Source organism: Hyaena hyaena, unplaced genomic scaffold (assembly GCF_003009895.1).
Source record: "Hyaena hyaena isolate Hyena2069 unplaced genomic scaffold, ASM300989v1 scaffold_8, whole genome shotgun sequence".
NCBI lineage: Eukaryota > Metazoa > Chordata > Mammalia > Carnivora > Hyaenidae > Hyaena > Hyaena hyaena.
In genome coordinates, this window is record NW_024080640.1 from 7727638 (window position 1) to 7750837 (window position 23200).

At 45.2% G+C, this 23200-nt stretch overlaps 1 protein-coding gene across 1 annotated transcript in view; it reads right to left on the reverse strand.

Annotated features, from left to right (window-relative positions):
• The window catches only part of LOC120238672 (solute carrier family 23 member 1-like), a 45083-nt gene that overhangs the window by 1619 nt on the left and 20264 nt on the right, over positions 1-23200 (reverse strand). The window contains exons 4-11 of the mRNA XM_039242566.1: positions 16685-16844; positions 9481-9662; positions 8469-8589; positions 7251-7407; positions 6167-6420; positions 1452-1616; positions 937-1045; positions 753-848 (exon numbers count right to left, since the gene is read on the reverse strand). Of these exons, the coding sequence (XP_039098497.1) occupies positions 753-848; positions 937-1045; positions 1452-1616; positions 6167-6420; positions 7251-7407; positions 8469-8589; positions 9481-9662; positions 16685-16844 (1244 nt within the window). The remainder of the gene's footprint in view (positions 1-752; positions 849-936; positions 1046-1451; positions 1617-6166; positions 6421-7250; positions 7408-8468; positions 8590-9480; positions 9663-16684; positions 16845-23200) is intronic.

Here is a 23200-nt window from a genome sequence, read left to right on the forward strand (position 1 = left end):
GGCCTGTGGGTTTCTGGAAGGTGGAGGGCATGTCTCTCTGCTCTTTGTGGTCTCAGTACAGAGCACCTGGAACACAGTAAGTGTTCAATGGGGTTTCATTGAAGATGTGAATGAATGAATGAATGAATGAATGAATACATGTGTTCTCTCCCTCACCAACTAGACTCTGGGCTGTAACACAGCTGGGGCTGTGTCCTTTCTTTTTTGCATCTGGTGTATTTCTCACCTTAGGGCTCTGTTATAGCCGAACTGACCCCCCCTAGGGGTTGAAGCCCTAACCCACTACCTCAGCACGTGACTGTATTTGGAGACAGGACCTTTAAAAGGGTGACTCAGTTAAAGGCGAGGTCTTTAGGGTGGGCCCTAATCTAATCCGACTGGTGTCTTAACCTGAAGAGGTAAGGACGCACAGAGAGACAGCAGGGATGCACCCACATGGAGGAAGGGGCACGTGAGGTCGCGGCAAGAAGGCCGCCATCTCCAAGCCAAGGAGAGAGGCCGCAGGAGAAGCCCACTCTGCCACCTGGATCGCCTCTTCTACCCTCCACACCGTGAGGACGTGCGCTCTGGCTGTGTAAGCCGGTCCGTGCTGTTTGGTTAGGGCCGCCTTAGAAAGCTGACGCCGTCCCGCACGTCCCCGCCAGACCCGGGGCCTGCTCGCGGTACGCGTGGTCAGCCTCACATGGTAACGGGGGCGGCCCGAGTGCTGACCGCCTCCCCAGACTAGCTTACGGAGTGAAGGTGAGCCTTACCGGGGATGGTGTTGTCCAGGAGAAAGCCCAGGAATCCACCGACAAACATGCCCGTGGTCAACAGGACCTGGATGACTTGGTCCAGTTGGAGAATCCCTAGAATGGAGACAAAAGCAACCGGGGTCCCCAGGGGCCAAGGGCCTCTGCCCCTGGAGCGGTCACAGTCTCGGAGACAGAAAATCACCTGTCTGGAGCTTCTCAGAGTTGTTGTTCACCCAGTTGGGAATGGCGAGGCCACAGTAGATGGAGAAGCCAAAGATAAAGAGGTTCCTGGACGAGTTCATGTCCACGTACTGCAGGAGAGAAGCCCCCAGGGCAGCCCGAAGCCATCAGCACCCGCGCTGTACAGCGACCTAAGTCCCCTCCAATGCCCCCTCCCCTCCCGCTGCCACCAGAGATGGGGGAGGGAGGTTGGGCTCTGAGCGTCACACTCAGTAGGCAAGCCAGGCCGGGCTTCCCACTTGACCCTGGGAGCTGAGTGGTCCGGACACCCCAGGTCGGACTGATGCAGTTTCTGTTTTTCAGAAGCCCGGATGCATCCGGCTCTTTCTTTCTTCCGCCCGGAGGCCATCGTGGTCTCTGGGAACCAAGGATGCCTCCTCCTCCTCCCCTGGCCCAGCCCCATTCTCTTCATCCCCATTCTCATGGGCCTCTCTCAAGAGATACCCTGGCTGCTCGTGGAAGGGCGCCCTGCCTCACCTGCAGATTAGAAATCCCCACGGCGGCAATGACCCCGAACATCACCAGGAACATGCCTCCCATCACAGGGGTTGGAATGGTGGCAAAGGCAGCCCCGATCTTCCCAAATACACCCATCAGGAGCAGCACACAGCCGGCGGCGACCATCACCATCCTGCTCCCCACCTGCGGTGCTCAGGAGATGGGGGGGACGAGAGACTCAGCACCCGCCACGCCTCTGCCTTGCCTCGGGGGCACCCCAAACCACACTCCAGAGGACTTGTAGGAACAGAACCACATGAGCCCAGATGGCGCCCCTCTGCTCCCACATGGGGGCTGTGAAAGGATGAGGGGGTGACCTTGGGACACGGCCTCTGCCCTCATCTCTTCACTCACCACTCTATCCCCATCTTAAAGTCCTGACTCAAATGCTCCTTCTCTAAGAAGCCTTTCCAGTGAGGCCAAAGATCTCTCTTGGGAGGCAGTGGCATAACGCTTAAGAATGGGCGTTTGGAACTGGGGGGTGTTGTGCTACGTGAAATAAGGCAGGCAGAGAAAGACAGAGACCATATTCTTTCACTTTCATAGGTGGATCTTGAGAAACTTAACAGAAGACCATGGGGGAGGAGAAAGGGAAAAAAGTTACATCGAGGGAGGGAGGCAAACCACAAGAGACTCTCAAGTACTGAGAACAAACTGCAATTGATGGGAGGTGGGGGAGAAGGGAAAATGGGTGATGGGCATTGAAGAGGGCACATGTTGGAATGAACACTCGGTGTTAATTTGACAATAAATGAAGTAGAAAGAAAGAAAGAAAGAAAGAAAGAAAGAAAGAAAGAAAGAAAGAAAGAAAGAAAGAAGAATAGGAGGAGGAGGAGGAGGAGGCATTTGAGACCCAACCCCAGTTCTGCCTCCAAGTAGCTGTGTGACTTTGGGCACATTACTTAATCTCTCCAAATATCAGCCTCCAAATATGCCAAATGGAATTAATAATACTTACTTCGCAAACTCATTTTATAAGGCTAGCATTACTCTGATACCAAAACCAGATACAGACACTACAAGAAAGCGCAGACCAATGTCCCTGATGAATACAGATGTTAAAAGTCTCAATAAAATATTAGGAAACCAAATTCAACATCACATTAAAAAGATCATGCACCATGACCAACTGGGATCTATCCCTGGGATGCAAGGATGTTTTAACATATACAAGTGATAAATGTGATATACCACATAAATAAAATGAAAAATAAAAACCATATAATCATGTCAAAAGATGCAGAAAAAGCATTAGACAAAATACCACATATTTTCATGATAAAAACTCTCAATATATTGGGTATAGAAGAAACACACCTCAATACAATGAAGGTATGAATATATGACAGTAGACATGATATGATCTGATATACAGAAAATTCTAAATACTCAACCAAGAAAGAGTTAGACCTAATCAATGAATCAATAAAGTCACAGAATACAAAAATCAACATGCAGAAATCAGTTGCCTTTCTCTACAAACAACAAAATATCTGAAAAACAAATAAAGAAAGCAATTCACTCATAATAGCATCAAAAACAATAAACTACTTAAGAAGAATTTAACCAAGGAGGTGAAATATCTGTACACTACAAACTACAAGACACTGCTGAAAGAAATTGAAGACACAAACAAATGGAAAGATATCCTATGTTCATGGATAAGAAGAATTAATATTATTAAAATGTCCACACTGTAGCCACCTGTATAGTCAATGCATTGCCTAACAAAATTTCAATGGCATTTTTCACAGAAATAGGAAAAAAAATCCCAAAATTCATATATAAACACAAAAGACCTCGAATAGCCAAAGGAATCCCAAGAAAGAAGAATAAACTGATGGAATCACACTTCCTGATTTCAAATGATAGTACAAAGCTATAGTAATTTAAACAGTATGGTAGTGGCATAAAATCAGGCACAAAGATCAACAGAACAGAATTGAGAGCCCACAAATAAACCCATGAAAACATGGTCAACTAATATTTGACAATGAAGCCAAGAATATTCAATGGGAGAAAGGATAGTCTCGTCAATAAACAGGGTTGGGAAACCCAGAGAACCACATACAAGGAATGAAGTTGGACACTTACCTTGCACCATTCAAAAAAATTGCATGCAAAATGGATTAAAGACTTAAATGTAAGAGCTGAAACCATGAAACTCCTAGAAGAAAACATAGGGAAAATCCCCTAGAAATTGTTTTTTTCAATTTTTTTGGATATGATGCTAAAAGTATAATAAACAAAAGCAAAAAATAAACAAATGGGACTACACTAAACTATCGACAAAATAAAAAGGCAACCTCAGAATGGAATAAAATATTTGCAAACCATATATCTGACAAGGGGTTAATATCCAAAATACATAAGGAATTTATACAACTCAATACAACAACAACAATTTAAAAATGGGCAGAGGAACTGAATAGACATTTCTCCCAAGAAGACATACAAATGGCCAACAGGTACATGAAAAGATGTTCGACATCACTAACCACCAGGGAAATGTAATCAAAACCACAATGAGATATCCCCCCCCCCACATCTGTTAGATTCAGTTATCATAAAAAAGATAAGAACTAACAAGTGCTGGTGGAGATGTGCAGAAAAGGGATCCTATGTGTACCGTTTATGTAATGTTTATTGGAACATAAATTGGCACAGCCACTATGGAAAACAGTGTGGCTTTTCCTCATAAAGTTAAAAATAGAATTACCACATGATCCAGCAATTCCTCTTATGAGTATTTGTACAAAAAAGCCACCACACTAATTGGAAAAGATACCCACAACCTGTGTTCACCGCGGCATTATTTACAAGCCAAGATATGGAAACAACCTAAGTGTCCAATGATGAATGAATGGATAAAGACCATGTGGTATATATACACAATGGAATATTAACCAGCCATAACAAATGAAATCTTTCTATTTGTACAACATGGGTAGAACTTGAAGGCATTGTGCTAAGTGAACTATGTCAGAGAAAGACAAATATCGTATGGTATCCTTCATGTGGAATCTAGTAAAGCTAAATTCACAGAAATAGAAAGAAGTGTGGTGGTTACCAGGGTGGAGAAAATGGAGAGATGTTCGTCAAAGAGTACAAACTTCCAGTGAGAAGGTGATGAATAAGTTCTGGGGATCTAATGTACAATACTGTGATTATACTTAACAGCACCATATTATATATACTCTTGAAAGTTGCTAAGAGAGTAGATTTTTAAAAAAATTTTTTTTAATGTTTATTTTTGAGAGAGAGAGCATGAGCAGGGGAGGGGCAGAGAGAGGGAGACACAGAATCTGAAGCAGGCTCTGGGCTCTGAGCTATCATCACAGAACCCGACACGGGGCTCAAACCCACAGACTATGAGATCATGACCGGGGCTGAAGTCAGATGCTTAACCAACTGAGCCACCAAATGTTCTCACCATTCAAAAAGAAATGGTAAGAGGGGCACCTGGGTGGCTCAGTCAGTTAAGCATCTGACTTCGGCTCGGGTCATGATCTCGCAGTCTGTGAGTTCGAGCCCCACATCGGGCTCTGTGCTGACAGCTCAGAGCCTGGATCCTTGTTTGGAGACTGTGTCTCATTCTCTCTCTGCCCTCCCCCACTTGTGCTCTGTCTCTCAAAAATAAATAAATGTAAAAAATTTTTTTAAAAATAAAAAGAAAGAACCGGTAATGGTGTTACCTAATGGGAGTGTTAGCTAATGGTGGCCATCATGCTGCAATATGTTAGTGTATTTTCAAATAAACACATCGTACAGCTTAAACTTACACAGTGTTACCTGTAGAGTGTGTCTCAGTAAAGCTGGGGAGGGGGAGGGGGGAAGGGAACTCTGGAGCACAGTGAGACGCAGAGAGACACATGGGAGAAGAGATGAAGAACAAGGCAAGGGCTCCTCCATGAAGGGTGTCGAGGGCCATAGAGAGGAGCCAGCGTAAAATCCAAAGGCAAGGCATAAACAAAATGTGGTGTGTGTATGTGTGTGTGTGTGTGTGTGTGTGTGTGTGGAATGGAATATTATTGGACTGTCTGTGGACAGTCCTGGACATTCTGCTAAGTGAGATAAGCTAGTCACAAAAAGACAAATACTGTATGATTCCCCTTCTATGAGGTACCCAGCCTAGTCAAGTTCAAAGAGACAGAAAGTAGAAGGGTGGTCGACAGGTGCTGGGGAGAAAGGAGAATAAGGCCTCGTTTAATAGATCCAGATTTCAGTTTTTATGTTACGTGTCTTTAACCACTTTGTAAAGTATTTTTAAAAAGATACTCTAGTGTCAACTACTGAAGTCCATTAATGCCCCATAAGTGGCAGATTCCTTCTTTGTTTCTTTTTCTTTGCAGCCTAAGAGCTTATTTATTGAGCTGTCTGCATTAGAGGACACATGGGAAGAATTTAACCGCATCGAAATACACGTTTTGGGTTTGTTTATACTCCTCCTAAGGAACAACAAACAGAGGCTGGGATCGAAGCTAACGAGAACACACCCCCGGCCAGAGTTTTTATTTTGCCTCGCTGAGCCCCGTGTTGGACTCCTGAACTCCAGCTCGGAGAAAGAACGAATCTGGGTCGTTTGAAACCACTACGTTTGTGACGATTTGTAACAGCAGCCACAAGAGACTCAAGCACTGAGCACAGATTCGGGGGCCCCAGCCCGCCCCATAAGTCACCGTCAGCAGACTTACCCTGGTGATACCCAGCGCCCCGACATTCTCGCTGTAGGAGGTGGTCCCGTTGCCTGTCCCCCAGGCTCCTGCCAGCAGACAGCCAAGACCCTCGATGCCGATGCCTCGGTTGACCGCGTGCCTCGGAGGGGGTGGGGCCCCCACCAGCCGCGCGCAGGCGTAGTAATCGCCTACCGACTCCACCATTGAGGAGATGACCCCTGCAATGATCCCAAAGACCCCAGCCAGGCTGATGGTGGGGAGGCCCCACTGTCCTGAAAGAGCAACACCGAGGGAAGGTTAATCCAGAAGGCAGCAGGTTGCTGAAGCCCAAATAACTTCTTTGCGGGAGGGGTCTTTGGAAGGCTTTACATTTTTTTTAACGTTTATTTTTTGAAAGACAGAGAGAGACAGAATGTGAGCAGGGGAGGGGCAGAGAGAGAGGGAGACACAGAATCCAAAGCAGGTTCCAGGCTCTGAGCTGTCAGCACAGAACCCGAGGCGGGGCTCAAACCCATGAACGGGGAGATCATGACCTGAGCCACAGTTGGACATTTAACCAACTGAGGCACTGCAGGCGCCCCTGGAAAGGCTTTAAAGACCAGGTACTGTGTCTTCCAACCCCACGACTGTCAGAGGCTGTGGCTTGGACTCCTGCCTTACCATTCCTCCCTGAGGGGAAGTCACACACCCAGACCTTGAGGTCACGGTGCACATGTTCTAATTTAGCCCAGGGCTCCCTTGAGTAGGATCCAATTAATCCAGGAAGAGTCTCAAAGATCTAGCCAGAAGGCTGAAATTTCTCTGATCTGCCCATTCCCAGGCTGTGAGTTCTGGGTAACAAGGAGGAGGGGATGAGGGACGAAGACCATCTCAGAGGAAGGTCCTGGAATGGAAGCCTTTGGTCAAACACCTTCAGAGGATTCTTAGGGTCTCCTTCTCCTAGGGGTCTGATATAGACTCCCTCGAGCCTGCTGCTCGTCAGATCTTTTGGAGTAGATCCATCCTCTGCCCCTATTCAATGCTCCATCCAGTGCCCTGGACCCCATGGTCAGTCCTGGAAAACACCTGTCCCAGGCACAAAGGGGCCCTATCTTCTCATTACCTGGGTAAGGGAAGCGAAACCAAGGAGCCCGGCTCAGGACATTGCCTTTGGTGTCGGTGCGGGCCAGGTGCCCATAGGCCGTGGGGGCCGTGGGAAGAGTGTTGGTGACTGTGAGCACGAAGCAGAGAAGCCACGAGATGCAGAGCGCCAGCATCACCTGCCAGAGGGAGGGGCTTCACTACCCGGCCTGGACCTCCAGCCCCTGCCTACACCTCCCAGAGGTGCTGGGCCAGGGAGGGAGGTCAGGGAAGCTCTTTGAAATAAGGAAGTGCTGGGTTCCTGGCCCTTCCGGTGACAACACCAATCCACGTCATAATTAGCGCATTAAAAGATTGTAGAAAATAAACCATGGAGGGTTTGCATCAAAGAGAGGCAGAAATGTCTGGCAAAATAGGCACAGCCTGGATTGGAAGGATTACCATCTGTCTTCCTTTCCACTGTCTGCTGGTCACATGACCTTGGCTCAAACTCCCTGAGCCTCAGTTTCCTCATCTGTTCAATGGAATTACAACCACTGCTCTGCAGAGCCTGAAGCAAGATTTCGTAAAGATATATCTCCAGATACACCGATACTTAATCTCTGGTGGCAGAACCCCAGAAAAGTGTATTTTGAGCGATGTCCGCAAGTGATTCTTGGGCACGGTGAACTGTAGGAAAACCCACCTGCAGGGTGGTGAGCGAGGGACGAGATGTGGAAGTGTCTTTTCACGATGTGAGATGTAGTTCACGGTGCAATTAAACCTGCAGACATACTGTGTGGTCGGCAGCCACACAGACCTAACACCGATGCAAATCCACCAGCGGGGGGGGGGTCTGAGAATTGAGGCAGCAGCAGCACCACCAGGGATCTGGACTCCCCGCGAGCCACCGAGGAGGAAGTTGGTCTGAGCAATGTAGTCCTTACTTGTGTACAGTTAGGTATGAACCTTGCTAGGAGCAGAGCCCCAGGAACGTGAGACGGCTGTCCCACACTGGTGCCCAGAGGAGTGACCTGGGGCAGGGCTTCGTGGAATGACACAGGCCGCATTGCACCAGCAGCCACAGAGCATTCCCACGACAGTCGCCTCCTTCTACAGTGGATGAATGGAGCCCAGGGAGGAGAAGCCACCATACAAGGGAGAGCATTTGCTGTGGGGACCTTCTGAGAGGGCGAGGGCATGCCCCCCACCCTCTGGGTGAGTCCACTAAGAACACAAGAGGGTGGGGAGCGCTTCTTACCGGGAAGACCTGAAACAGGTAGAACTTAGACGTGTGACACTTCTTCTCTCCTCCATAAACGGGCAGGGGCATGGCAACATTTTTCAGGTACTGAGAAAATAGCACGATGAGGAAGATGGTCCTGAAACAGAAACAAGCCACGCCCAGCCTGGCAAGCTTGTCCTGAGCATGCGTCCAGGAGGCTGAGCCACCACTGTCTGGGACGGGGAGGCAGTGGCTGCTGCGAAGGTCCCCATCGAGGCCCCTCTCGGTGATGCAGTCAGTGTCCTACTGCTTTTCATGTCTGAAAAGGTGGACTGTTCCCTTTCAGAGCTGCTGGTGGCTGGGGGGGGGAGGGCGGGAAGGGGGGCTATTACTCCCTGGGGTTGGGCGGCCGGATGGATCCAGGGGTTGGAGCCGGTGAGGCGAGGGTCCACGACTGTCTTCTCTCCCGGGTCATTCTGCAAATCCTTTCGGTCAGACTGCAGCGGCCATCCCCAAGTGCCTTCAAAGCTCTGTCACGATGCTCAAGGCCTCTTTTTCCATAAAGCTTTCCTGACCCCCCCAGTTAGCTACCATCACCCCCTCCCCTGAACGTGCTCGACATTCTACGATTCTCATCATCTCCTGATGTCACAGCTATTTGGATCCAAGGCTTATCTCTCTCCTATGCTATAAAGATTACTGGGAACCTGAGCCACGTCTTTGCACCCTTCCCAGGCGCCAGAGAGTGACAGCCATTTGCTCCATGAAAACCTAGCAGGCAGAGGACCAGCAGCACCCGTTTCTTTGTGAACACTAAGTGTTCTTCTGTACTTCTTGAGATTACTTCATTGTTTTTGAGCACTAAAAATGTAACAAATAGTAGTAATAACGAATTCTAGCAATTTCACTGCTTTTTAAAGTATCATAGTGTTCATGAAAGTATCTATAACCCACAAGAGTTTGCCAGTATCCAGAACACATTATTCTTACTGGGTAGTCTTCCACCAGAAAGAACTTAGATGCCACTCCAATCCCAGAGAGTACTTACACGGCAGCAATCCCCCAGTGGATGCCGGCGTTGTTACCCGCAGACTCAAAGAGAGGCAAGGCCACCAGGGAGATGGTCGGAGCAATGGTCAAGGGGCCAATGAAGCGCATGAGAAACCCAATGAGGCCTGAGAATCCCACCAGGATCTGGACACAGGAAGCGACCATGATGGCGCCCTGCAGCTGAGGAGGGAAAGTATAGCTCATGTGCTTTGCAACTTCCGGAAGCCAGGGGCCACCATGGGAGACCCAGCTGTGGCAACCCCCTCCTTAACCTTCCCCCCCCCCCCGGGTGGCACACACAGAGGCAGGGCAGCGACAGAGCTGAACCCCAGAGGAACCGAGGCAAGGAGGGCCCTGATCTCGCTCCTCTCTCCACTTCTGCATTTCCAACCACCCGTTGAAGATCTTTACTTCATATAAAGGTTTTCAGCAAATAGCCTTCAAAAGTACTTATGGGTCATCGTGAGGATGAGGATGACTTGCAATCCTAACATCACCCCGTAGTGCGTCGAACATCATGTTGCTTTATTTTTCTGTTTTCCACTTTCTATTGCAAGTGTTGGCAATTTTTTTTTTCTATAGAGGACCTGCTAGTGAATATTTAGGCCATGATTGGCCACATGGGCTCTGTCGAAACTTTTCCAGACAAGATGTGAACAAATGAGCCTCGCTGTGTTCCGATACAATTTCATGTGTAGATACTGAGATTAGAATTTCATATAATTTTGACACATCATAAAATAATATTCTTCTTTTTCAATCATTTAAAATATAAGACCGTTCTCAGTGTGTGAGCTATATAAAAACAAGGAGCAGTCCAGATTTGGTTCATGGGCTGAAGTTTGCCAACCCCTACTTTATTGGACTGATTGAATTTACTTTACTTCTCTTTTTTTACTTTTCCAGTTTGGATGTCCTACATTCCATTTGAGCCCTGATAACTCTGCTTGTTTTGAAGTATGCTCTTTCTGAAAGTAATAGAATGACTCCTACTTTCTTTTGACTAGCGTTGGCATGGTATATTTTTCTCCATCCATTTACTTTCAGTCTCTGTGTATCTTTATATTTACAGTAGGTTTCTTACAGACAACATTTAGTTAGGTCATATTTTTAAAATGTTTTTATTTACTTTTGAGAGAGAGAGAGAGAGAGAGAGAATGAGCAGGGGAGGAGAGGCAGAGAGAGAGAGAGAGTGGGAGACACAGAATCTGAAGCAGGCTCCAGACTCTGAGCTGTCAGCACAGACAGAGCCTGATGTGGGGCTCGAACTCAGGAGCTGTGAGATCATGACCTGAGCCAAAGTCAGACACTCAACTGACAGAGCCACCCAGGTGTCCCTATTTAAGTCACGTTTTTTAAATCCACTCTGACAATCTCTGTCATTTAATTGGTACATTTAATCCACTGATATTCAAAGTGATTACTAATGTAGTTGGGTTAGTATCTACCACATTCATTACTGTTTTCTATTTGTTGCCCTTCTTTGTTCCTATTTTCGTCTTCTACTCTTTGTCTGTCTCTGTGTGTGTTTTAGTTTTTTTTTAAGTTTATTTATTTTATTTTGAGACAGAGAGAGAGAGAGAGAATGAGTGGGAGAGGAGCAGAGAGAGAAAGGGGGAGACAAAATCCCAAGCAGCCTCCACACTGTCGGCACAGAGTCCAACAGAGCTCTCAAACTCACAAACCATGACATGATGACCTGAGCTGAGATCAAGACTCGGACACTTAACCAGCTGAGCCACCCAGATGCCCCTCTTTTTGTGGTTTTAAGGGGCATTTTCTATGACTCCATTTTTCCTCCTTTCTTAGCCTATCAATTATACTTCTTTCTTTCTGTCTTTTTAAAAAACTTTTGAATGATTTCCGTAGAGTTTGCTGTGTACATTTACAACTAATCCAAGTCCACTTTCAGACGACAAGATGCCCGTGCACAGGGTGAGCACCGTATAATAAGAAAATAATCCTAATCCGTCTTTATCGTCCCTTGTATCATCGCTGTCACCTATTTCATTTATCTCTGAGGACACATAAGTATATAAGTAGAAATTACCATGACCGTGGAAGGTGAAGTGTGAACGGGTCTAATGTGTTGGAAACTGAACTTGCCTTCTCTTCCCAGTTTTTTTACTTTTTCTGTTACCACCATGTTCTTAAAATAGAACCACTGTTCACTTTTACTCCCCCATTATTTACAGCCCAGCAAGTAATGCCATTCCTATAGGTCCTATATTTGCCTCACTTCCCCTGGTGGCTATGATTGGGACATACAGCCGGTGTGCCGACCATCTGTGTTTTCAGTCCTTGAGATGTGTGTGGGTAAATCTGAGTTGAACCCGGAATATCTACCTTAAATTCCAATAGGCTAGCTCGGCCGGATTCAACCAATCAATCCTATTAATGCAATGAAGTTGAAACTTGCAAGAACTTTCTCTTGTTTACAGCGTTGGTGAAAAACACTTGACCAGCAGATGGAGCTAACCTACCACAGATAAGGCTCTGGGTTTGGCTCACTGCGTTGGCCTCTGGGAGACGATGTGGGAGAAAATAGTGGAGACTACTGGCTTAGACCAGTCAAAAGGAATCCCTACCCTGGGCCTTGGCTTTAGAGCAGCCGCTGGCAAACTTTTTCTATAAGAAGCTAGATGATAAATATTTTAGATTTTGTGAGCCATGTGTGGTTTCTCTTACATATTCTTTTTTAAAACAACCTTTCAAAATGTGAAAACCATTCTGAGTTTGTGAACAGTGAGAAAAACAGACCTCGGGTTGGATTTGGTCCAAGAGCCATAGTCTTCTGATTCCTGCTTTAAGGACTCCATATATTATACACACACACAAAAACAATAAAGGTAGTAAGAAAATATGGTGTCTTTGCCCCTTAGGATCCCATGTTCCATGTAGGCACAGCATGACCCATATCTCTCAACATCTCCCTATTAATACTGTGCAAGCCCCAGGGAAATTATTTTCCATAACTCTCGTCCAGTGTCCTTGAAACACAAGGTAACTGCTTCTGAATGCGGTAAAGTTTTGTGAGTTGTGTCACTGCAGAGCTGGAGTCAGACACTTCATGCAAACACAGGAAAGATCTGAGCCAGGAGTGCGTAGATAGGAGAAGAGACAAATTAACTCGTCCCATCATTCTTCTTGGATAGTATAAGGGCAACAGATTCTTGCACAAGCAAGTCCAGTCTTGGGGCGCCTGGGTGGCTCACTCAGTTGAATGTTCAACTCTTGATTTTGGCTCAGGTCATGATCCCAGGGTCAAAGGATTGAGCCCCACATTGGGCTCTGTGCTGAGCGTGGAGTCTGTTTAAGATTCTCTCTTTTACCCTGCCCCTGTTGCTCTCTCTCTCTCTCTCTAAAAATAAGATCCTCAATAGGTCTGAGTGAAAGGGAAATCTTGCCCCTGGCAGCTAGCCGAGCAGGGTGAGGAAACTCTACTTCTTCTTCTTTTTTTTTTAATGTTCTATTTATTTCTAGGAGAGAGAGAGAGAGAGAGAGAGACAGCGTGAGCAGGGGAGGGTCAGAGAGAGAGGAAGTCACAGACTGAACAGGCTCCAGGCTCTGAGCTGGCAGTCAGCACAGAGTCCAACGCGGGGCTCGAACCCACGAACCGTGAGATCATGACCTAAGCGAAAGTCAGACGCTTAACCAACTAAGCCGCCCAGGCACCCCATAGGAAACTCTACTTCTTGTTCTTTGCTTAATTTCAATTTGGATTTAACAAAGCCAAATACAGACTCCCTGGGAGACAGAAGAAACAAACACACAAACACCTACAAGCCACGTGTGTTCTGTGATGCATTCTGTTGGTCATAGAATAAAACCGGGCAAGAAGCACAGCCTTATTTGGAGAAGGTGATACCACACCCAGCATTCTGAGATTGGGCAACGTACATGGCCAAAATCCAGGGCCTCACCAACTGGACAAGGGAAATTCTTAGGAATGAAGAGCCTAAGTAACGTCATTTTGAAATTAAGGCCTCCGTTTAGAGGAACCTCGGGCTGCACGTAGCCCCAGTTCCGCAGATTGCTCAAGGCTAAAGACATCCTCAGACCGCCCTCAGATCAGCTAATCAAAAAACATTCCTGTGGTCTGAGTCAAGGCTGGGAACTGTAGACAGTTATTCTGTACAAACTAGCCAATTTCTCACCGCTTGCCTGAACCCCACATGGGCCCTTTGAACCCACCTCATAATTGGTCATTTTCAAAGGATTCTCAAAAGTCATGATTGGGTCCCACCAAAAGTAATGAACACCTCACAGATACTGAATGGTCAAAGCTGTTACCATGGGTGCTGCTGTACAATTATAATTGGTGCTTATGTGATGATGCTATACGTATAGCATGTACACTGTAACACCCCATAAAAACCCTACTCGCTGTTGTTCAGGGCTTCACCTTGCTGCCATGAACACCAGTAGGTGGGTGAGCCCCTGCTCGAGCTTGTAATAAAGACCCTTTTGTACCTGCATCGAGTCGGCTCCTTGGGGGTCACAGGGGAGTCACGAATCAGGCACAACAGGAATGTCTTGGTCTAGAGCAACCTAGAGTTGTTCTTTAAAGATTAAAGAGCCTTGTTAACTCTGGGTTCACTCTGAGATAAAAAGGAAGCAAGGAGACTGGATGAGATTATGGAAGTACACATTCTTTTTGGCCTGTGTGTCAGAGCAGAAGTGTGTGCAGAAAAGGCTGCTTTTGAAAGGGAAGAACAGTGGAAGGCTCTGGATGGAGCTCAACACATGACGACTCAGACTGATCTACTGCCCTTACTAGCACCGTGCTCGCTGAGGTTTCAAAAGTGTTGGTAGAGTCCAGGGGAGCCTGGGTGGCTTAGTCGGTTAAGCGTCCGACTTTCGCTTAGGTCATGATCTCGCGGTTCGTGGGTTCGAGCCCCGCGTCGGGCTCTGTGCTGACTGCCAGCTCAGAGCCTGGAGCCTGTTTCAGAGTCTGTGTCTCCCTCTCTCTCTGACCCTCCCCTGCTCACGCTGTCTCTCTCTCTCCTAGAAATAAAAATAAAAAAAAAAAAATTAAAAAAAAAGTGTTGGTAGAGTCCAGACTGAATGAGAACAGACCCTGTTCGAAGCCAGGTGCTCAGCTCTGCCTGGGGGCTTACGGTGAGACTGTGATCTGGGGCAGCCACCCAACCCCTCTTGCTCTGACAGACCATCACCAATGGGCCTGCACTGTCCGGAATTAGATCGCGAGTGAATGGCACCAAATAATTCTAAGATCAGAGGTTCCAATCATATTATGAGTGATGCCACAAAGACATCAACTAAGGAAGGACAGATCAACAAAATCTGCTGATTAAAGGAAATAGTTGTTGCCAGGTAAAGAAAAGGCAGGTATACACAAGGGTTTTAGGATTCATGAGCAAGTGACAGTCCTCTCTGCCCCCTACCTGCCAGCGGGACAGACACTATCTCACAAGATAACCTAACTCTAGCAACAAAGACTTGAATTTCACCATGTGAGTCTTTGAATTCGGTAAGCACTGATAGGGGCCTTGCTAAAGGTGCTGCTCACCTAACTGAGAAAGTCGGAGGCTGGAAGAATCTAACATTTCAACAGAAGGACTTTGGTGGGAGAAGTAAAGCAAGTCTAAGTCCAGCCAATGGAGCGACTTATGTGTGGCATGGCTGACTACGCACCCATAAAGGCCCAGGATTGCCCCCATATAATTTTACAGGGTCTTGGGCTGTGGCCAATGACTAGCAGTTCAGTCTGGCATGTGGGTTATAGAGGGCTCTCTAGTTAAATCTCAAATATTGGTGGCCCATGATGATGCCTCTGAGTCTTAAAAAGAGGAGGAAAGCATGACTTTGAATGTAGTCACTAGGGTCCACATGATGATACCTTGGGCCACAATCCATGTGCTCGTGGCCTCCCAAACAACACAATCCCTATCTCCATCTGAAGTCACCCAGGATGGTCCCAACTGCCAACAGCATTGGGCACATGTGCCTTTGGTGGGAGAATACGAGTGTATATGGCCCGTCTCTCGGAGCCAGCAGTCTGCCTGTGCTGGACATTTCACAGAGTATGGGGGGCGGGGGTAATATTTTCAAAAACTGATATTGACAGTGTTCCTGGTTTGACCTTTGCCTATTTTGCAACTGAAGCCCTGGCCCAGGCTACTATAAAAAGACTGGCAATCCAGGTTGCCCACCAGCATGAATGTCAACATATATATGAAACAGCTCAAGGACTTCCTGACCTCCATAACCACACGAGTGAATTCCTATAATAAATCTCTTAGGTGAATCTCTATGTGTCTCTTTTGTTCTGTTTCCTTGGTCATCCCTGACCGGCACACATATCTTATGACTTAGCAATCCCACCCCTAGGTGTATATTCAGTGGAGATACGTATACATGTTCACCTAATAACAAGGACACAAACATTTATAGCAATACTATCTATAACTGGAATACTATCTATAACTATCAATAACTGGAAACTATCCTTAAACACAGTTTGGGTAACAGCAGGATAGATAAATAAATTGCTGGATAAATAAATAAAGAGTGGAATCTACCCCAACATATAACAATATACATAAAACAATATGGAAGACTCTTGTAAAAATAATGTTCAGGGGGCACCTGGGTGACTTGGTTGGTTAAACGTATGACTTTGGCTCAGGTTGTGATCTCACAGTACACAGGATTGAGTCCCAAGTCATGCTCTGTGCTGACAGCTCTGATCCTGATGCCTGCTTTGGATTCTGTGTCTCCCTCTCTCTCTGCCCCTCCCCTGCTTGTGCTCTGTCTCTGTTTCTCTCAAAAACAAACATTAAAAAAAATTTTTTAATGAAGAAATAATGCTGAAGGAAGAAGACAGACACAAACTAATATGTACTGTGTAGTTCTATAGATAACGTTCAAAGCCAGGTGAAACTAATCTATGGTATTAGAAATCAGGGCAGTGATTATCCCAGAAGGAGGAGCCATGGGGTCTCTGGGGTGTTGGTGATGTTCTGTTTCTTGATCCAGGTGCTGGTTACAGGAGCGAGTTCAGCTTTTGGAAATCTATTGTGTTATTTTCTATATGTGTTAAACTTAAGTTAAAAGTTCATTTACAAAGGTACAGGTTCTGACTTTGGAAGGAGGGGAGAAAAAATTGAACTAGAGCAATATTATCAAACACACAGTAGTTGTATACATCGCCCCCTCCACATCCCTTACCCCCTTACCTCTCGGATTCTCTTCTGCCATTCCTCTATGAATTCAGGAGAGTCGGTGTTCACCAGGGTGGCATTGAATGTCCACTCTGGACACTTCCAAGCAGGGAGGGAGAGCATGGCCAGAGAGGGTGCCACAAAACCAAATGTCCCTCCCTGGAGAATGGGCAGCCTGGAGGAGTGGGAAAGGGTGCAGTTACTCATAAGATCCATTAGCACCAGTCTGAAACTGGGCCCAATGATTTTTTTTTTTTTTTTTTAATCCCAAGTCCTAGTTCGACTTAGACATGACACATGACCTAGCGGGTAATATCCACATCAGACCCAGGAGCCCTGCCAAACTTTGGACAGATAGGAGGGGTGGGGAGGGGGAAGACAAGCAGACCTAACCCATCTTGCAGATGCAAACCCAGGAGAAGGAGAGTCAGGCACTGGGAAATGATTTGAAGACAGCACAGAGCTCAGCAGCCATGTACAGTGGGTGCCATTGTCTACCCCGGTCCCAGAGGATCTTCCCCGGAGCTCAGGATAAAAGCACAGCTCACATGTGAAGTTCTCCCTCCAAGAGGCACACAGCCTGAAATCTGGGTTGCCAGACCCCTTGTGTCTTCAAAAATGATCGGCAATCCCAGACCTTTACCTTCAAGCCTTCTCATCATATGGACAGAACAGTTTTCAGGGTGAGTGTTTCCATCCAGGCCCTTCTCACTCCTGCCCGGCCCCTCGCTCTGTCCTCTGTGAGAGCTCCTAGAGGTGCCCACCTAACTTTCTTCCCTTTGAGGTAAACACAGCCTGATAAGTCAACCTCCAACAACCCTCTCTTATCAGATCAGAGGTCACCAAGGCTAACCTAGTCTGCCCACCCATGACACTAAAATTTGGGGAAGGGTGCATTTGTCACTGTGATATACCCAGTTCAGATACTTTTTCTTAACGATGCTAGAAGGGTATCTTTGAACTCAGGACTTCATAAAGACATCTTAAAGGATTATTCTTGAGAATGACTGAGCACATTCTATGTAATGAAAATATAAAGTTTATGAGAGTTTTGCTGCCCAAGTGGCCTTTGTATTCTGGCTGAACATTAGAACAAGTGATGCCAGGACATCACACTCAGCGGGTGGGCATCGCTTTAGTGGCCTTGTCCAGGAGTGTGCTCCAGGTGATTCTCATGTGCAGCCAGGGTTGAGGACAACTGATCTAGATTCATAAATCTAGACCCATCAGGCTCCAAAGTAGAATGGAATACATTGCCCACACAAGGCAGAAATCCACAAGAGGTGGTATGGGTGTGTGCGAACAATTTTTTTTTTTAAACTGTGAGTCTAAATATCTTGACACAGAACAGAAGCATGCTCTATTTATCTTTACAAAAAAGGTTTTAAAATGAACATATAAGGGTGGCTCAGTTGGTTAAGCATCCAACTTCGGCTTGTAATGTCAAGGTTCATGGGTTCGGGCCCAGCATCAGGCTCTGTGCTGACTGCCAGAGCCTGGAGCCTGCTTCAGATTCTGTGTGTGTGTGTGTGTGTGTTTGTGTGTGTGTGTGTGTGTGTGTCTTCCCCTCCCCGACTGATGCTCTATCTCTCTCTCTCTCAAAAATGCAAACAGTCCACCATGTCAGCCATTTCCAATGTATTGGGTCCCATGAGGATAGGGATTCATTATTTTTCATTGCCATCCCTCCAGCACCGCGCCTGGCACCATAAAAAAACTTACGAATACTGGGTTTATCGTTCTGTTTTTTTAAGTTTAATAGGCATGTAAAGAAGTCCTAACAAATGTTAATTTGCATTTCATTAAGCTATGAACGATGTGCACTCATTCATGTGATTTAATGTCTGTTTTCTCCCTGTCTATAAACTGTCTGCTTATTACATAGAATCCGGATACTGTCAAAATATATAACAATTCTTATGATTATGAGCTGTGAGCTTTCTTTTAAAAAGAAAATGCTTTCTGTTACTGTATGCAGGAAGTTATTCCCAATTCAGAAATTATTTAAAAGAGTATTTCAAAATTTTCAAGTAGCTGAGCACCTTTCTAATTCTGTTCGTGTCCATTTCTTTCAAGATGATTACATGTAGTTGGATAATATGATATATGGACTTTCTGCCTTTTTGTATTTGCTAAATATCTTTTACGTTCAAGAACAAGATGAATCTTGGGTGGATGCAGGGCTTGAACTCATGAACCATGAGATCATGCCCTGAGATGAAATCAAGAGGCGGTAGCTTAACCTACTGAGCCATCCAGGCACCCCTGTTAGGTATAGCTTCTTACAAGTACCCTTTTGGTAAGTAGATGTGAGTGATAGAAAGAGGGAAAGAAAGAATGAAAGATATATTGATCTACATACAGTCCTTTCACTTCTGCTAGTTCTTCTTTTATGCACATCCTGGTACATGTGTAGGGTGCATGCACTCAGTACTATCCTAGGCTTTCATTGTTCTATGCATGTTTTACCTATGCATGTGGTGACCTTGATGCATATCTCAGTGCGCTTTTTAATTTCACAGTTAATGATCAACTACCATGATGGTGACCCCTATATTTTTAAATCTGCCAATGAGTATGATTCAGTATTATTCTACATGTCCCTCTGACTTAAGTCTCTCTTATAAACCATAGACTGTTGATTTGAAACCAACCCAACATTTTAGATCTAGAAGAGTCCCTTGAAATATATCCAGCTTGACCTCATCATTATTGCAGATAAGGCATCTGGGCCCAAGGTCATGGAGTTAACCTGGGTGAGTGCTCGGGTCTCCTCCCTCATCATCTAGGTTTCTCGCTGCTTCATGACACTGATTCAGAGCATGGCATACGCCAATGGCAAGTTTCAATCTGGTTCTACTTCTCATCAGTTGTGTGACCTAGGTATGCTGCCCAACTTCCGCAAGCCTCAGTATTCTCTTTAATAAAATAATATACTTCCCGCAGGGAGTAGCTATGAAGATTAAATATGTATAATTGGTTAGCCCCATGCGTGGGGCATATAAGAACTCACCAAATAGCAGTAATTGCCATTACTTTGCTATTCCCTCTGAAATGTGTGGTATTTCCTGAGAAGGTGGTGTACATTAAGACATTTTCTCTAAATAACAGACGTCCCAGTGTGGGCTTTTTTTGTTGTTTTTTTTTAACTGTTTGGCATTCCCATCTCTTGCAGGTTGGTTTTCTAAGACTTGTTTTCTGCATCCCTTGTTTTCTTTTGTGTTGTTGGAATCCATGTGTGTGGGCTGGTCCAAGGCTGTGTCTTTGCATTAATTACTCCCTTGCTGTCTCTGGCGAGCGCTCAGCCCTGCTGGTAATAAGGCATCACCTGCTCGGAGCTCCACAGCTTTTGCTTCACTCCCCCTCATTATTTCTTCTGTTCTGATTCTTAAAGTGGACAGTGTCTGTCTAGTGTAGAGTAAATATCTGAGGCACAGCTCTTTTCATGTGATGGCCCAACATATATCAGTTGGGATGGAGTTGCTTTTATGGAGTTGCTTTTATCGGATCCACTAATCATCTGGAAGCCTGCTGCTCTAGTTATTATTGTTAGCTCTATTTCAGATGCTGTCCTCTCCGGTTCTTCTTGTTTCTGTTAGATTTGATTAGAAGGAGGTGCTCTGACAATGCTCCATAAGTTCCTACATGCTATGTATCCGCTCTAGCACTGACACTTCAGCTGGTTCCAAAGAGCATTTAAGGGGGCTTATGTATTATTATGCTACAGTAATAAAGGACATACCTCGCTCTACTCAGACCACCCAACTTTACTTTCCAGCCGTTCCTCTCCTCCTCCCAGCCCCACTAGCCCACACCCAGCCTCATGAACCTTTACAGAAAGAGCCAGTCTGGACTCAGATGGAGTGGGATCTGGGTGCAAATCTCCACTGCTGCCCTCACAACATCCCATAGAAAGTGTGGGCTGACTCTTTCTGTGTCTCCAAGTCCTTTCATCCTTCACGGTGTCCCCTGTGTGCTCAAGTCTGAAGAAGGGAAGACGCCCTGCGATTTTCTTTGCAACAATGACTTGCATGTTTTCTAAGAAGAAGTTAAATGTCAAAATCTGTAGTCACAGAAATGTATCTGAAGAGTCATAGGATGGGTATTTTGGGTTGGCAGAGGTAAAGGATTGTGTCCCCAGGGCTACTCCTAACATCTAAGTTTACCCAGAATTTTAAAGGAACACAGCATTTTCATATAGTCATCTCAACAGCCCTCCAGGGCAGTCAGCCGACACCGCTTTGCCTGTGCAGGGGGAGACTGCCTCTGGTGGGAAATGCCAGTGGGAGGGCTCAGCTCGGAAGTGGGGAAGCCCTTATCAGAAAGTCTGACTCACCAGGCTGAATTGCAATAGCGTGTTTTTTGTTATAAAAACAACTGATAACAAGACATGAGGTAAGAACAAACTAGAGTTTATGTTAATGATTAGATAAACCATTTTTCTCCATCTTTATAATCCGATTTTAACCCACAAAACAGAAACCCTTTTGGAAGTATTGAGAGTTAAGGCTCCCACCCTTCCCTCTGAGCTCTCAGGTACTTCTATTAAGGAAAAGTTATTCATGACACCAGTTAATGACATGAAGTTGACCTTATTCAAGGGCGGGTACTATAGTGGGGTTTTGTAGTAGGGGAGAGTGATCAGGCTCAACTCTCAATATAACAAGAAAAGGGGGGAATTTATAGCCCAGGAGGGGGTGGGTCAGGGGCTGGAAAGTTACTAAGGGGAAATATAAGAGGAAATATAAGGCAGAGGGGATCCTGCTGAAGGCAGGTCAGGGTGATCAGATATCACCTGAGTGATGGTAGAGAATGAGGAACCCAATCAGACATGGAGGGCAGGGATTCTGACTACACTGAATTAGCAAGATTCTTGCCAAAACTGGAAAATGAGGAGACCAATATGAAAGCTCAAAATTCAAACCTAGTTGAATAGTTGTCTGTTGGGCTTGGCAACAGAATGGCCATAGTTGATCTTGTCCAATAAACACTATGACTACATAGACCTCTTCCGGGTTAGTGATGAGTAGACAGAAAACCCAGCATGACTTGAGCCTGAAAAAGACCCTGCATGTTTTCCTGCTCTGAAAACTTAGAGGAAAAAAATTTCCATTAAGAAACAAGCTAAGGGGCACCTGGGTGGCTCAGTCAGTTAAGCGTCCAACTTCAGCTCAGGTTGTGATCTCATGAATGGCGGGTTAGAGCCTTGTGTTAGGCTCTGTGCTGACAGCTCAGAGCCTGGGGCCTGCTTTGGATTCTGTGTCTCCCTCTCTCTCTCTCTCTGCCTGTCCCCTGCTCATTTTGTGTCTGTTTCTCTCTCTCTCAAAACTAAATAATAAATATTAAAGAAAAAGAGAGACAAGTGAAAATTGTTGAGTATGCGCAAAATAAGATAAAGGATACAACTGTATTATAAAATAACTTGAGCTAATATTTTTAAACAAAATTCTAATAGAAGACATATGATGGACTATTGATCTATTCCGTCTAATAGAATGGAATTAGAGATTTGGAGGCTAATACCTAAATAATCATCCTAAAGCGATGGAATGTTTGACTCTGCCTAGGGGGCGAAAAAGGAGGAAGATCTAAAGTGGGAAAGGGAAGCCTCTTTGGCCATGTTCTTTAAACCCATCCCTGCCTACTACCCTGAGTGTACCTTTGATCACCCTCTACGCAACCCCCACCCCCATACACACACCCAAAACCAGTTGCTGTATTGAAAGCCAATGCTCTGGCCCTCCCTTCTGTCCCAAAGACAAACACACATGTCCTCTTATTTTTAGGGCTTAATGCTGATCATGGAGAAATGGCTTGGGGAAATGAAGATGAAAGCAGGTGAAGTGGCAAAGGTTACAAGATCTCAGAATTTGTCTCAAGGTTGGGGCATAACTCCCGGGTCCAGGACCCCATCCAAGACAGTAATAGGCAGCCTACTGGACTTTTGCTCTCAGGCACAGGTTCAAAGGGAATGGCTCATGAAACATGCCCTGGTACTTTTCTAAAAATACCTTTTAAATGGTTTTTACTTTTCTCAGTTATAATGCAATACATGAACACTGAAGAAAAATAAATGGCAAATAAAGAAAAATATAAAGAATAAATTTAAGTCACCCTAATTCTATAACCCAGAAATAGTTATTAATATTTTGTTCCAGTCTTTTTTTATCTTTAACCAGATAAACTTTATCAGCATACATATAATATATTCCTTTTACATATATATGAAAAATATAATCTTAAATGTTTCTACCAGCCTTTTTTCTGTCTTTAGATAAATGATTATCAGTATACATATAATTTCTACTTCTCATAATTATAAATTTTGTTTATATTTTGTTTTCACTATTACAATAGTGAAAAACTTGAAACAACTTAAATGTCCTTTAATAGGAAATAGTTAAACAAATTAGAATATAATTATATATTCTAGAATATGAAACACTAAGTGATCATTTTTTAAAAGGTGCTCTTCCAGAAACGTGTTTGTTAGAAATGGAAAAATATTATGGTGCATTGTATATGTTTAAA